The following is a 16,301-nucleotide window of genomic DNA, read 5'->3' on the forward strand; positions in this document are numbered from 1 at the left end:
GGTCGTAAGGAAGGTTTTAAGGGCTGTTGAAACTTTTTGGGATGATGTAAGGAGGGAGGCTTTAAATAGATTGGGATGGAGAAGCAGCGTGAGTAGCTCTGTTTGGCTCATGCTGCTTGGTGCTGGAGTGAGGTGTTTGTATTAGAAGTGGTATGAGTAGTAGTAACAAAAGTAATGGTAGCAGTACTGTTAGTAACAGGGGTAGTAGTCATGGTAGTAGTAGTAGTAACAATGGTAGTAGTAGTAGTAGTGGTAGTAGCAGTAGTAAAGCACAACAGACTCCTCTATTGTCAATTTCACACACTCTTTTTCTTGACTCTTACAAAAACGCTTATCATTCCCTTATCAAAAATCTTATTCCGTTATTAAAACCCTTATTGATGCATTTGTTAGCTAGAATGGTTGAAACTGACAGTTTAAACTGTCTGCAAACTGCTTGTCTTAGAAGTAAACTGCTTTTTTGGAAGTAAACTGCTTTTCTTAGAAATAAATTGCTTTTTTTGGAAGTAAACTGCTTTTCTTACCAGTAAATTGTTTTTTTTTATTTTAAATAAACTGCTTTTCTTAGCGTAAACTCATTTTCGAGAAAACGAAGTTGCAATGAAGTCACTTATTGTATATGATTAACTGTGATAAGTTATTGTAAGTCCCAATTTTAGGTTTTTCTGTGAGGACAGGCAGTTTCTAACTGATTGGGCTGGAGGCTGGAAATCACCCTTTGTGAGCAAAGGTATACGGCAGAATTTTCCCTGAGCAAATAAATCTAAAAGCCATGTGATATTAGGGTTCGGTCATTCTTTAATAATGAAATGAGGTCCTTACGGTTGTCGAATTGTGTTGAGAGTGGAAGAATTTTTTTTTGCATTTTCTGGGAAATCTGGAGGGTTAAGGAATTTGAGAAACTAAGTTCTTGGAGAGGATGAGGGGGAAGAACTGGATATGGTAATTGATGGTGATGGCAGATGGCAATTCGAACTCGGCAGCTCATGCTTGCCTGAATGTCATGAGCTGATGACAGCGCAAGCATGACAGTTCATGCTTTCTTGAACATAAGGATTGGCAATTGATGGTGAATGAGTGTTTTATTAGTAGTAGGAGTCTGCCATGGTTTATTCCTATGGACATGACCCACCGTGAGGGTGCTGTGTTTTTGAATGTGTTTTTAGAGTAGTGTTTATGAAAGTGTTTTTAGAGTTGTGTTTTTGAATGGTGTGTTTTTTAATGTGTTTTTAGAGTAATGTTTTTGAATGTGTTTTAGAGTAGTGTTCATGAATGTGTTGAGTAGTGTTTTTGAATGGTGTGTTTTTGAATGTGTTTTTAGAGTAGTGTTTTTAATGTGTTCTTAGAGTAGTGTTTATGAATGTGTTTTTAGATTAGTGTTTATGTATGTGTTTTTAGAGTATTGTTTTTAAATGGTGCGTTCTTGAATGTGTTTTGGGAGTAATGTTTTTGAAAGGTTGGTCTTTGAATTTGTTTTTAAAGTAGTGTTTTTGAATGTGTTTTTAGAGTAGTGTTTTTGAATTTTTTTTTTAGAGTGGTGTTTTTGAATTTGTTTTTAGAGTAGTGTTTTTGGCGTCATTTTTTCGACATAATACCTTAAATTAGGTAATTTTTTTCCAAGACCACCCTGCCTTTCTATGACGAGCAAAAAAACGTTCAAATGGGGATAAGATTATTTATTAGACAGTGGAAACAAATACAAAAGTGTGGATATTTCAACCACACGTACAGCGATCAGCAGATATACTAAAGTATTAAAATTAAAATTCAAGTATTTATACAGAACAAAATAGTTACTTCCGGTTCATTCACTAGATCTCTGTGAGAGAGTTCAATAAGTAGGTTCATCCAAAGTCTTGAGTATTTAATTTTCTTCTTTAACATTGCCTAAATGTAAGTTGAATTTCTAATGAAGATTGAAATTGGCAAATTTCAATCTTCATTTGGCAAACTTCAATTGGCAAATTTCAATGAAAAATGGCAAAATTTTCTTCGTCTTCTGAAATGGTCATTAATTTTTTTCATCAATATTTAATCAGTAATTTCACTTGTTTTATCAACTTTATAGTTGTTTTTGTAAGTTTTTCGCTTTTTTTTTTTTTTTTTTTTTTTTTTTTTTTTTTTGCCATGGCCCTGTGTTTTTTTGTGTCAAGTAGGCCTATTGTATACTACCACTATACTATCATTTATATACCATTGTTGAATAAGTTGCACAATCCTGAAATGAGAGAGTTAAAGAAAGACAATTCTGGTCTTCCGATCAATGAAAAAAACACCATCAAGATGAAGTGGTGTTTAAGATTAAAAATTGAAACAAAAGTAGGGAATTTAAATAGAATTTAATTTTAAATTTTATTTACTCGTAGCTTGACCCTTAAGTTGGTGAAAAATTACGTGAGTAATACTTAAGGCTGTCTGAGGAAAACGCTGCTATGCACGCTCATCTTCCTACCTAGTTTCTTCGAAGGCAACCCAAATTAGAAACCCTGCTTGCACAGCTTCATAGCGGCATTGGGATGGACCTTTCAAATCTTTAGAATCTTAACGCTACCATTCAAAGCATTTAGAATCTTATACAAATCATATTTAAAATCATACCATTCACCATTTAAACATTTAGAATTGGTCCATTTAGGAGGGCCATACCCCTTCCATTTTTAGCATTAGCCCTCATCTTGAGAGTTTTGTAAGAGTTGTCTTTAGAATCCTATCAAAAATCTTTAAAAGCCTCTGAGTCACCACGCCTTGCATTATTAGAATTCTACTACTCACCTTTAGAAGCTTCTGAATCATCGTCTTAAGAATTATGTTAGAATCATCTTCAGAATCACTTATCACTCATCTTTAGAACTATACTACTCACCGTTAGAACATTTAGAATCACCATACTACTCACACTTTGAGCCTTACAACTCACATTTAGAATTATGTTAGAGTTACTTCTAGAATCCTATCACACATTTAGAAGTCTCTTAGTCACCACATTTTCTTCATAATCCTAATGATAACTTTTAGAACTTTCAGAATCACCATACTACTCACATTTTTACCTTTAAAATCTTCAGAGTCGTCGTCTTAAGAATTATGTTAGAATCATCTTTAGAATCCCTTATCACTCTTCTTTAGAACTATATTACTCACCATTAGAACATTTAGAATCACCATACTACTCGCATTTTGAGTCTTACAACTCACTTATCGAATTATGTTAGAGTAACTTCTAGAATCCTATCACACATTTAGAAGTCTCTGAGTCCCCACATTTTCTTTATAATCCTAATAATAACTTTTAGAACTTTCAGAATCACCATATTACTCATATTTTTACCTTTAGAAGCTTCAGAGTCATCCTCTTAAGAATTTTTTTTTAAATAATTTTTATAGTCCTATTGTTAACTTTTAAAACCTTTAAAATCACACAACTCAAAATCAAACTACTGACCATTAGAGCATTTAGAGTCATCATACCACTCATATTTTAAGCCCTACCACTCACCTTAAGAATTATGTTAGAATAACTTTCAGAATCCTATCACACATTTTAGAAGCCTCTGAGTCACCACGCCACTCACATTTAGATTCCAATTGTTCACCTTTAGATGGTCTAGAGTCAGCATCTATAGAATACCCATAGAATCATCTTTATAATCCTACTAATAACTAATTAGAACTTTCAGAATCACCATGTCACTCACCTTCAGAATATTTAGAATCACCATACCACTCATACCACTCACCTTTAAATTTCTGTTAAAGTAACGTTTAGAATCATCGTTACTTACACCGTTTAGAATATTTAGAATCACCGTACCACTCATACCACTCACCTTTAAATTTCTGTTAAAGTAACGTTTAGAATCACCTTTACTTACATCGTTTAGAATATTAAGAATCATCATACCACTCGTGCCACTCACCTTTAAATTTCTGTTAAAGTAACGTTTAGAATCACCTTTAAATTTGTGTTAAAGTAACGTTTAGAATCATCGTTACTTACACCGTTTAGAATATTTAGAATCACCATACCACTCACCTTTAAATTTCTGTTAAAGTAACGTTTAGAATCATCGTTACTTACACCGTTTAGAATATATAGAATTACCATCCCACTCATACCATTTACATTTAAATTTCTGTTAAATTAACGTTTAGAATCATCGTTACTTACACCGTTTAGAATATTTAGAACCACCATACCACTCATACCACTCACCTTTAGATTTCTGTTAAAGTAACGTTTAGAATCACCTTTACATACAGCGTTTACAATATTTAGAATCACCATACCACTCATACCACTCACGTTTAAATTTCTGTTAAAGTATCTTTTAGAATCACCTTTACTTACACCGTTTAGAATATTTAGAATCACCATACCACTCATACCACTCACCTTTAAATTTCTGTTGAAGCAACGCTTAGAATCACCGTTACTTACACCATTTAACATATTTAGAATCACCACACCACTCACCTTTAAATTTCTGTTCAAGTAACGTTTAGAATCATCGTTACTTACACCGTTTACAATATTTAGAATCACCATACCACTCATACCACTCACCTTTAAATTTCTGTTAAAGTAACGTTTAGAATCATCGTTACTTACACCGTTTAGAATATTTAGAATCACCATACCACTCATACCACTCACCTTTAAATTTCTGTTAAATTAACGTTTAGAATCATCGTTACTTACACCGTTTAGGATCACCATACCACTCACCTTTAAATTTCTGTTAAAGTAACGTTTAGAATCACCTTTACTTACACCGTTTAGAATATTTAGAATCACTATACCACTCATACCACTCACCTTTATATTTCTGTTAAAGTTACCTTTAGAATCACCTTTACTTACACCGTTTAGAATATTTAGAATCACCATATCACTCATACCACTCACCTTTAAATTTTTGTTAAGTAACGTTTACAATCACCTTTACTTACACCGTTTAGAATATTTAGAATCACCATACCACTCATAGCACTCACCTTTAAATTTCTGTTAAAGTAACGTTTAGAATCATCTTTACTTACACCGTTTAGAATATTTAGAATCCCCATGCCACTCATACCACTCACCTTTTAATTTTTGTTAAAGTAACGTTTAGAATCACCTTTACTTACACCGTTTAGAATATTTATAATCACCATACCACTCATACCACTCACCTTCAAATTTTTGTTAAAGTAACGTTTAGAATCATCGTTACTTACACCGTTTAGAACATTTAGAATCGCCATACCACTCACCTTTAAATTTCTGTTAAAGTTACGTTTAGAATCACCTTTACTTACACCGTTTAGAATATTAGAATCACCATACCACTCACCTTTAAATTTTTGTTAAGTAACGTTTAGAATCACCTTTACTTACACCGTTTAGAATATTTAGAATCACCATACCACTCATAGCACTCACCTTTAAATTTCTGTTAAAGTAACGTTTAAAATCAGCTTGACTTACGCCGTTTAGAATATTTAGAATCCCCATACCACTCATACCACTCACCTTTTTAATTTTTGTTAAAGTAACGTTTAGAATCACCTTTACTTACACCGTTTAGAATATTTAGAATCACCATACCACTCATACCACTCACCTTTAAATTTCTGTTAAAGTAATGTTTAGAATCACCTTTACTTACACCGTTTAGAATATTTAGAATCACCATACCACTCACCTTTAAATTTCTGTTAAAGTAACGTTTAGAAGCACCTTTACTTACACCGTTTAGAATATTTAGAATCACCATACCACTCACCTTTAAATTTCTGTTAAAATAACATTTAGAATCATCGTTACTTACACCGTTTAGAAAATTTAGAATCACCATACCACTCATACTACTCACCTTTAAATCTCTGTTAAAGTATGTTTAGAATCATCGTTACCTACACCGTTTGGAAAATTTAGAATCACCATACCATTCATACCACTCACCTTCAAATTTCTGTTAAAGTAACGTTTAAAATTCTACCACACATATTTAGAACCTTCTGAGTCGCCACGCCTCTCACCTTTAGAATCTTCTGTTAATTCTTTTGCCATTTTAGGAGATGTTTTCCAAATGTCGATCTGTAGTGTTGCCAGAAGCTTTACGTCGATGTCAGATGGGCGATTCTTCTGTTTATGCTGTTTATAATAGACTATCTGATATCGTTGACAGCAGTTCTATACCCATAAGTGAACTTACTGATGTTTTAGATGTTCATCTTCGATACAAGGTTATGGAAATGGAGGTATTTATACATGTTTTTGCGTAAATATGTGTGTTTATTGTTTTGTTGTATGAAATTGTGTATTTTTGTGCGCATTTTAATTGTATAAGATATTATTCTGGTTTTCTGTGTAAGTGTCTTATTGCTTTTGTTTCTTTCTGGGTACTCTATACTTCATAAATTGCAGCTGGGAGTGACTAGAAGCATCCTCAAATCTTGGGGGTACCAAGAGTTGAGGATCGATGAAGAGAATCGATCTTAATCCTTTGATGAAAACGTTTTTTTTTTCAATGAAAATACCAAATAAAGGCATTTGGCCAAAAGAATCCCCAAAAAGACTATTGGGATCCAAACATTTAGGGAGCCCGTAATCTCTCCAGTCCCACTCTTAACAATGGACACCAGTGGGAGAGTTGCTGTTCTGGGTAAATAAAACTTAGATTTATAGCAGGAATGTTTGAAAATGAAATAAACTAATACCCATAAAAATTTTTTTTTCGTAAATTTCAGCTTTTCGTATGCGTTATTGATGTGTATTGCTTTTTGAAAATGAGGTATCCAAAATGCTCCAAAATCAAACTCACTTTTTGCAATGAAAATTAAGACAAATCATTAATAAATAAGAAAAAATAGATAAAAAAAAAATTAAAGAAATAATTAAGAAAACAAAAATAGATCGAAAAAGACAAATAGTGACAAAAGATCTTCCCAATTCTGTCCCAATTTTGTCCCAAAAATTTTGTCCCAAAAATTTTGTCCCAATTCTTTAAGAAGGACTCCTGAATCACAAAGGCCGTTTAAATAGAACAAAAATCTTTTTAAAACTACTAAAAAAAAAATTTAGCATGAAGAGGGAGGTATTGACGAGAGGGCAACTCTCCTCATATACATAATTTGTTTTAAGTTTTGATGTTGCTCCTTACTTTCAGTTAAAAAGACGTATTTTTATTTAATTTCTGATCATTTTTTAAATAATGGTTGAAAATCCGGCTCCCCTCCATGTAAAATTTTTCCATTGAAAGATTCTCCCACATAACCACCCTCCCCCATCCCCCCACCCCCCGATACCTCCCCCCCCAAGACGTCTGTATACTACCAATAACCAATACTATATGTACAATGGGCAAAGTTCATAACTTTCAGCCCTTCCCCTGGGGACTGTGGTGGGTTAAGTCGTCCTCAAAGATATAGCTATTAAAATTTTCGACTATGCTGAACAAAATGGCTATCTCAAAATTTTTATCGGGTGACTGGAGAAAAATGAGCGTGGGAGGGGGAGGGGATAGCTGTCCTCCAAAATTTTGGATACTTAAAAAGGGCACTTGAACTTTTGATTTCCGATCAAATGAGCCCTCTTCCGATCTTCTACGATTACTGGTTGCATATGGGGAAAACAACACCCCTGGGAAAAAAACAACAACAAATAAACACACATCCGTGATCTTTCTTCTGGCAAAAAATGCAAATCGGTTTTTGGGGGTGTCCCCCCTTTCAAAACTTGGGCAAAAATTTTTCTCAGGCTTGTAACTTTTAATGGGGACCATTAAATTTGATGAATTTTATATATTTTGAATTAGCATCAAAATTCGATTCTTTTGATGTATCTATTGTTATCAAGACTGTTTCTTTGACTTTCGGTAACTATTGAGCCGCATTGCTCCTTACTTACTTACCACGAACTGTTTGACTAACGTAAAGTCAGAAATCCTAAAGCAACTTACAACCTTTCATACAGGATAGAAAATAACATGCAGGATACAAGATTCTTTATTCAAATTTCTTTCCTGGATTATCAACATACATGATTATTCACCAAAATTCCTAGAATTTTTACTTAGGATTGAACAAGTTTTTTTTTTTTCGAATCTCGAATTTTGTTCCATGAATAACTATATATTTGTTCGCTCTTTTTTTTTAAATTAGGAACACAAAATTTCAAATGTTTTCATATTGAGCAATCAAAAACTATTCAGGCATATGGGATTCCATGCCTGTTTTTCTTTGCAAAAAAAAAGTTAAAAAAAAAAAATAGATGAAAGACAGAAGAAAAAAAGAAGAAATATTCGCTTTTACTCAAAAGCATGGGATTATTTCAGGACTATGGAATAACGTTATACCTGACTCTTTCACTTATTTCTGTCCCTTCAATCTGTAAAGGTAGTCCAACTTGGTATTAACATTTAATTTCATTGGAAAATATATATTTAAAAATATTGAACACAAGTAATTGAGTATGCATCCATCTACAAAATTATAATGCCCGTGCCGCATCATAGTCACATCTATCGATAAAAAAGCCAAATATTATGAATGACATGGCAATTTTCTTGATTTTAGCGTCACACTTGTATTTAAAAAGCAAAAAATTAAAATTGTCAGAAATTAGTTTGAAGAATTTGCTCCAACAGTAATTTGTGTCCAACTGATCTCTATTAATGGTGTCTCCTTAACTTTGGTCAAATTCCTCTCCCAGATAGAAAAACCGCTGTTCTAAGTTTCCATCTTTTCTAGTTTCAAAAAGTATGCCTTAAACGTTGACTCTGATTGGTCAGTCAGGAAAATTTATGTTTGAAAGTTGAACAACGTTCAAATCGAGAAATTACGAACGACGAACGTAATTGGCGCTGTAGTCGCGCGTAATTTTGATTTATCGACAAGTGTGACTATAATGTGGCACGGGCATAACTCCAAGACTATTGAATAAATGCCTATATGTTCCTGTAACACTAATCATATTTTTACCGTTTGTTCGTGAATTTTGCTGTTGGTGGTTTTTTCATCAGAGTTGCGTTCGATTTAACAAAATGTAGTGTACTTTTTTCGCTTTTATCGTTTTATTTGCCAGAAAGTGAACTAAGAAAGTTTACCAGGCTTTTGCAAATAGAACAGAAAGTTTGGCAGAAAATTTGAAGTTGCTATAACGTAACCTGTACAAAAAAATAGGAACAGATCATCAGGTTCAAGAAGTGCCTGAAACAGTCAATAATGAAGCAGGCCGAAATCATCTAGTCTAACAAGAAAAACCATTTTGTATAAATTTTACACCTTGTTCCCTTTTGCAAGAAGAAAAGTAAACTCCAGCATTAAAAATACAACCACTGAATGAGCGCTTTTAATAAACAACCTGCATCATTCAATATAGGAAACCCTAAATGAACATAAATCCTTATGTTCATGTAAGCATGAGCTGTCATGCTTGCGCTGTCATCAGCTCATGAGATTCAGGCAAGCTTGAGCTGACAAGTTTGAATTTTTTGCCAGAAATTCTTTTGTAGATATCTAAGATCAAAGAATTTTTAATAGTAATTTTGTAGTCGACTTTTTAGTTAACTAAGAATCCGTTCATCAAAGAAGTTAACTAAGAGTTACGAAAAAACCGGCAAAATCTACTTATTAGTTGACTACTAAAGTAAATCGAACGAGGTTCAGCAGTCTTTTTGCTGGTTTTTGATCTTGTTTGTTGTAATTGAGCTTCTGATGAGGGTAAAAATCTGGGCCGCCAGTCCCTCAGAAATCATAAGTCCCCTTATTGATTGGTACTTTCTGCTAAAATCACTGTTGTCAGGAATTTCCTCAAGGGCCCAATTTGGTGGCTTATGACCACTTTTGCTGTAAATGAGCCCCTGCCTATTCCAAAATTCTTTACCTTTCCAAGAATTATTTGACTTGAAATGCGATTTGGAAAGCGTTATTTGATTTTGAAATTTATTCTTGGTTCACAGCTATTGTATTTTTGTTTTTTATTTTTCTTTCACATTGACAATATCTTTTTTTTTTTTTTTTTTTTTTTTTTTTTTTTTTTTTTTTGGCTATTGAACCATCAGTCGATAGTTCAAAATCTTCAAAGTTACCATGTTATTAGAATATCTCTAATTCTTTCTTATATGTTCCGTTACTTTGAATTAGGTTTCGCTTCCGTTTACTTCCGTTTACTATATGTTCCGTTTACTTGGACATCAGTCAACATTTAAAAATTTTCAGAGTCGCAATTATTATTGACAATATTTCCAAGCCTTTCTTTTATGCTCCGTTTTTCTAAATTTTGTTTGTTTGCCCATAAGTCAATAAATCAAAATCTCCAAAGTCACCATTGTTATTGACAGTATCTCCAAGCCTTTCTTTTATAATTTTTTTGTCTAGTTATTTGGCTATCAGTCAATGATCTAAATTCTTCTGAGTCACCATTGTTTAGATATCTAACCCACTGGGGATTCTTCTTAGTGGTAAGGTTGCAATAATTGGTCAATATACTTGTTGATGCTTGTGATATCATTCTTGCATTCACATTTTTATTGTAGGATTCAGAATTCTGAAGTTCTGAAGCCTACCAGTATTTTAAATACTGGTAGGCTTCCACCAATCTATCGGCCTAAATTTTAAAATTTCCATCCAGCTCTTCATTTTTAATAAAACTGTCTTCATAAATTTTCAGAATCAGTTTAATGAAAACAGCTGTCATAGACACATTAACAAAATGCACTAAAAGGCGCTGTTTTTACATGAAAAACACTTCACTACATTTTATTAAAAGCACTTGTAAGGAAAGGAACAAAGGAGTTACTGAGTCTGTTTGTGCGGCACGAGACGGGCATAAGCTTGCTCTGGCTTCTGGTATTTGCGCGGACATGCATTTCAGGTGGTAATATTGTCCGATGTACACGCAGTATAAAGATATAGCAGTAAGTTTACCACAGATAATTTTTGGCTCTTCATTCTCGGTGCGAACAAACAGCTCCTCCCACTTCTTCTTGCATCAGCGCGTACAAACAGCTCCTCTCATTTGATCTGCCATTAGCGGTCCAATTACCCTGGAACGCGTATTTTGGCCGAAACTTTCTCAAAACGCCTTTAAAACCAACTTGAGACTTCGAAACCTATTTTTAATTCCTAAAAACATCTAATAATAACATTGCACTACTAATTACCGATTTTCATATATGTATTGGAATAAATTAATTTAAAATTAGTTTCTTCAAAATTTAGTGTTCCAACGTTGAAGCCAAGTTTCGCGTTCGAGAGAAATCTGACTTGTCTACCCGTGAAAAGATTTAATGTCGCTTATGTTTCTACGTTCTCTGGAGCACTCGCACCTCGGTCTGGGTTTTATAATGGGTGAGATACGGAAAGATCATACTGCCTATGATTTATATACTGTAGATGTACAAGACTAGACGATAAAAACTGGCCAAAACGAATCATCGGCTGAAAACGGTGATCACGAAGGCTTGGTATTTCAAGTGACTTCAGAGCGGAGTTGTAATCTACATATTTGTCACAAAGAATGTCCTTTACAGCTCGTTTTTGGATCCCCTCCAAATCATCACTGAAATAATCTATGTGATGAACTTGCGGGCCCCAGACGGGACACGCATATTCAAGGATGGGTCGAATAGCATAATGCCATAGTGTCCGCCTAGCATAATGCCCCTTCTTTACCAGCTCTTGTACGTGAATAGAGAACGAACAGTCCACACTAAAGGTGACGCCCAAGATAGTCACACAAGAAGCAGAAGGGAACAAAGTCGTGGGGCAGGTAAAATCGCCTTTAAGTGGGTTAAACCTCAAAACCTTTGATTTATTCTCGTTAATTTGAAGACTGTTATCAGTACACTGTGATTTAAACTGAACGAAAAAATTTGGGTCAAATTGGGCTGCATCTTGCGAATCCTTTACGTAGTATTTAAGAAGCGCAGACAAATCATCGACGAATTCAAAGCGATCATCGAAGCCAGAAAGGACGTAGTTGATAACAGCCAGGAAAAGAAGAGCTGCTAATTTGGCACCTTGTGGGGCACCACATGTAATTTCCGTCCATTCCGATTCAATATCACCGGGAAAAGGGCTGCCTTTGGCCTCTCACCAGTTCCCTTTCTTTCACTTTTGAGATACGGTTAAACAGTCTAGTTGGGAAACGGTATGTATTGGACAGGGTCCTTAATTGGCTGGGGGGGGGGGATTAGGGACATTCGTACCTAGATCTCGCTGCCCTCTCTTGTTTTATTTTGAAAAATACCTTTTCTTTCATTAAAAAATCGAAAAAAGCAAAATTGTTCTTTTCCCCTGAATATTGAAAGACACCTTTTTTATCTTCATAAAGACGAAATAGACTCCCCCCTACTTCCCCCTCCATTTGTATGAATAAGCACTCTTGGCATTACAGAAAAATATTAAAAAACACTCAAAACAGTAACTGAATTTGTTATGTTTAGGTATATTTTTATTTGCCTATTCAAATAAAGCCAGAGCATTAAAATCCTCTAAAAAATGTTTCTAACTTTTCAGTTCCGTTTAAAAAAACTCCCTGATAAACTGGTTTGATTTTGTCCTTGTTCTTTGTCCTAGTTCATTTGTCCTTGACACAAAAATGCCCACTGTTTCGCAAAACTTATTGATTTATGTACTTAATCAAAAGATTGACAATTCAAGATATAATTTCTTGTGCAACGGTTAAAATAGGAAGAAGTTGTTTAATTTTATGGTTTTTTATGGCCCCAGTTTAAACACTTATGTAGAGGCTTGAAGTTCTCTGGGTTGGTAGAGGGCACATTTTCTGGTAAAAGTGTATCATCAGAAATTGATCTTGGGTTTACCGCATACCTTTGCCGCTTCATCCCAGGGTCCCTTTGACTCTTTGGAAAAGCTTCACTTTTTAGTTACAATTGGATTGGCTCCCTTTAGTTTAATTCTGGTATTTGTAATCAGAATCGAGGATCGCCAAATATAAACTGAATTATAAATGTTATTAAAGTTGTAAATTTATAATTTATATTATAATTTATTATATTCAGAGAAACAATTTTTTTGCGTGTGCTTTTTTTTACAAACTTTACAGTTATTATTTCTTTTAAAGTACCTTTTTCTATTCCTTTTTCTTTTTCTTTTTTGTAACTTTTTTTCTTTTCTTTTTTAAGTCACCGGTTACACCATTAGTAAACAATGTTGCATCTTTAAGAGCCAAATTTTCTGGGATGTTAGAAGAAATTTCAAAAGAAGAAATTACTCAAGGTATTTAAATTTAATCATCACTGTGTCTTTCAAAAAAATATTTTTTTGACAGACAAGGTACGTAAATACGTAATTATATACGTAAATACGTACGTAAATTACGAACTCAAGGTACGTAAATTTAATCATCACTGTGTCTGTAAAAAAAATATTTTTTGACAGACAAGGTACGTAAATACGTAATTATATACGTATATACGTAAATACGTACGTAAATTACGTACTCAAGGTACGTAAATTTAATCATCACTGTGTCTGTAAAAAAAATATTTTTTTTGACAGACAAGGTACGTAAATACGTAATTATATACGTAAATACGTAAATAAGTACGTAAATTACGTACTCAAGGTACGTAAATTTAATCATCACTGTGTCTGTCAAAAAAATATTTTTTTTGACAGACAAGGTACGTAAATACGTAATTATATACGTAAATACGTAAATAAGTACGTAAATTACGTACTCAAGGTACGTAAATTTAATCATCACTGTGTCTGTAAAAAAAATATTTTTTTTGACAGACAAGGTACGTAAATACGTAATTATATACGTAAATACGTAAATTACGTACTCAAGGTACGTAAATTTAATCATCACTTTGTCTGTCAAAAAAATATTTTTTTGACAGACAAGTTACGTAAATACGTAATTATTTACGGAAATACGTACGTAAATTACGTACTCAAGGTACGTAAATTTTATCATCACTGTGTCTGTCAAAAAAAATTTTTTGACAGACAAGGTACGTAAATACGTAATTATATACGTAAATACGTACGTAAATTACGTACTCAAGGTACGTAAATTTAATCATCACTGCTGTCTGTCAAAAAAATATTTTTTTTGACAGACAAGGGACGTAAATACGTAATTATATACGTAAATACGTACGTAAATTACGTACTCAAGGTACGTAAATTTAATCATCACTGAGTCTGTCAAAAAAATATTTTTTGACTGACAAGGTACTTAAATACGTAATTATATACGGAAATACGTACGTAAATTACGTACTCAAGGTACGTAAATTTAATCATCACTGTGTCTGTCAAAAAAATATTTTTTTGACAGACAAGGTACGTAAATACGTAATTATATACGTAAATACGTAAATTACGTACTCAAGGTACGTAAATTTAATCATCACTGCTGTCTGTCAAAAAAATATTTTTTGACAGACAAGGTACGTAAATACGTAATTATATACGGAAATACGTACGTAAATTACGTACTCAAGGTACGTAAATTTAATCATCACTGTGTCTGTCAAAAAAATATATTTGTTACATAAAAATACACCAAAGGTATAAAATGAACTAACAAGCCCGGCTGGTTTTGCAGGCTGAGCCTCCGACTCTCTATCTTTGGGTCCGGGTTTGAGCTCACGGTGGGCTGTTTTCCTACCGTCCGTAAAAATAAAAATTTTGATAAGGGCAAAGGGGAGTGGGTCTTTCCTTTTCGATTAAGCTATAGTTTAATAAGTCTACTCTCTTTTTGTCTCTCAGCTGGGGAATTTAATTGAAACTATCAGGGACAGTCGTTTTGAGTGGATTGGTCAACGTGACTTAAAATTTTTACTGGGGGGGGGGGGTAATCGTTTTGTTATACTCACAGTGTAGTGTACGCTGCAGTCGTTTCTTATTTTTTCCTCTGTCATCCAACAGTTTTCGCTGTAATTTATACAGCGAAAGTTTGTAATCTATACAGACTATATAAATGTTGGGCTATTTGACTAGACCTAGTAGACTTCTTTCTTGTTTTGGATAGATGTCAGCTATTCAGAAAAAAAAATGAGTCTTAATGTTTGCTTCAATATGCGTTTATCATTTGGACTGGTATGCCACTCCTTAGTATTTTTATCTAGCTCCCCCTTGAAGTGTTTTCCCCCCCCCCCCTCCTCTAGGTTTTGGAAAATACATTTTTTTTTTATATTGGAAAAATAGAGGAAAAAATCCTTCTATCCCCGATTCTCTAGTTTTAGTATTTTATTTATGTTTCTGATATTTTAGTCCTGAGTTTTGGATCTTAGGAAACATATATATATATATATCAAATATTACTCTAAAATTCTTCAGAGTAGATTTTATTGTTATTTAATATCTTAGTATTTTTTTTTCTCAAACCTTAAAATTTTTTGCAGCCGAATCTTAAGTTATTCTCAGTTTTCAGCTTTTTCTCAGCTTATCAAAATTTTGCTTTATATAATTATAGACTTATTGCTATAGACCTATTATAAAGACTGACTAGAAACTTATTATAACTTGTTTTAATTCAGGTAATCCGCTTATGTTATTAATAATTATCTGTTGTACCCCTAAGGATTTGATTAAGGATTACATTTTGATTAAGAAAAAAAATAGGGGTGCAGATTACAGAATTTATTGCTTTTTTTCTTTTTTTTATCGTGAGCCTTGATATAAGGTTCAACCCCAGACGGTCAATTTGCTTGGGTACCGCTATCGAATACCTACTGCTCAACATTTAAGACAAGCTACTGCACCAATTAAGGCGTGGTTTTATTTGAACTTAATTATTTTATTTGCGCTTAATTATTTTATTTACTTTTTAATTATTACTATTACTTATATTAATTTAATTATATACTATTATAATTATTACTATTTTATTTACTTTTTAATTGTTTTATTTGCACTTAATTATTTTATTTACACTTAAATGGAGTGTAAGAAATATTGAATAGATAAAAGTACCAAGGACATTAAAATGCAAACATTTTTGGCCCCATGGACCTATCTTAGGTCTTACCTGAAAACCGCGATTTTTAAAGATTTTTCTTATAGTTGTTGTTAAATTATAAAGTTTTTAGGGCAATATATATTTTTGTCAGGGTTGCCACGTTGAATTGTAAAACTAAATTAGAAAAACTAATAAGTAAAATTTGACAACGCCTTTAGTCGACAAAAACTAAATCATTAACAATCTGTGGATTCCCAAAGATAACTAAGCCTTCAAAGGAAAAAGTTAGATGTTTTAAGCTGCTTGATCTCATGTGCCTTTAGGTTACTTTCTATTGGTATCTCACCCACTTTATATCTTCTTTAATTTGGCA

General features: G+C 33.2%; 1 protein-coding gene across 1 annotated transcript in view; it reads left to right on the forward strand.

Annotated features, from left to right (window-relative positions):
- The window catches only part of nonC (serine/threonine-protein kinase Smg1), a 331,176-nt gene that overhangs the window by 214,121 nt on the left and 100,754 nt on the right, over window positions 1-16,301 (forward strand). Inside the window, exons 32-33 of the mRNA XM_089106498.1 lie at window positions 6,061-6,246; window positions 13,137-13,230. Of these exons, the coding sequence (XP_088962624.1) occupies window positions 6,061-6,246; window positions 13,137-13,230 (280 nt within the window). The remainder of the gene's footprint in view (window positions 1-6,060; window positions 6,247-13,136; window positions 13,231-16,301) is intronic.

This window comes from Artemia sp. Qi Xiang Cuo, chromosome 20 (genome assembly GCF_049724085.1).
Source record: "Artemia sp. Qi Xiang Cuo chromosome 20, ASM4972408v1, whole genome shotgun sequence".
NCBI lineage: Eukaryota > Metazoa > Arthropoda > Branchiopoda > Anostraca > Artemiidae > Artemia > Artemia sp. Qi Xiang Cuo.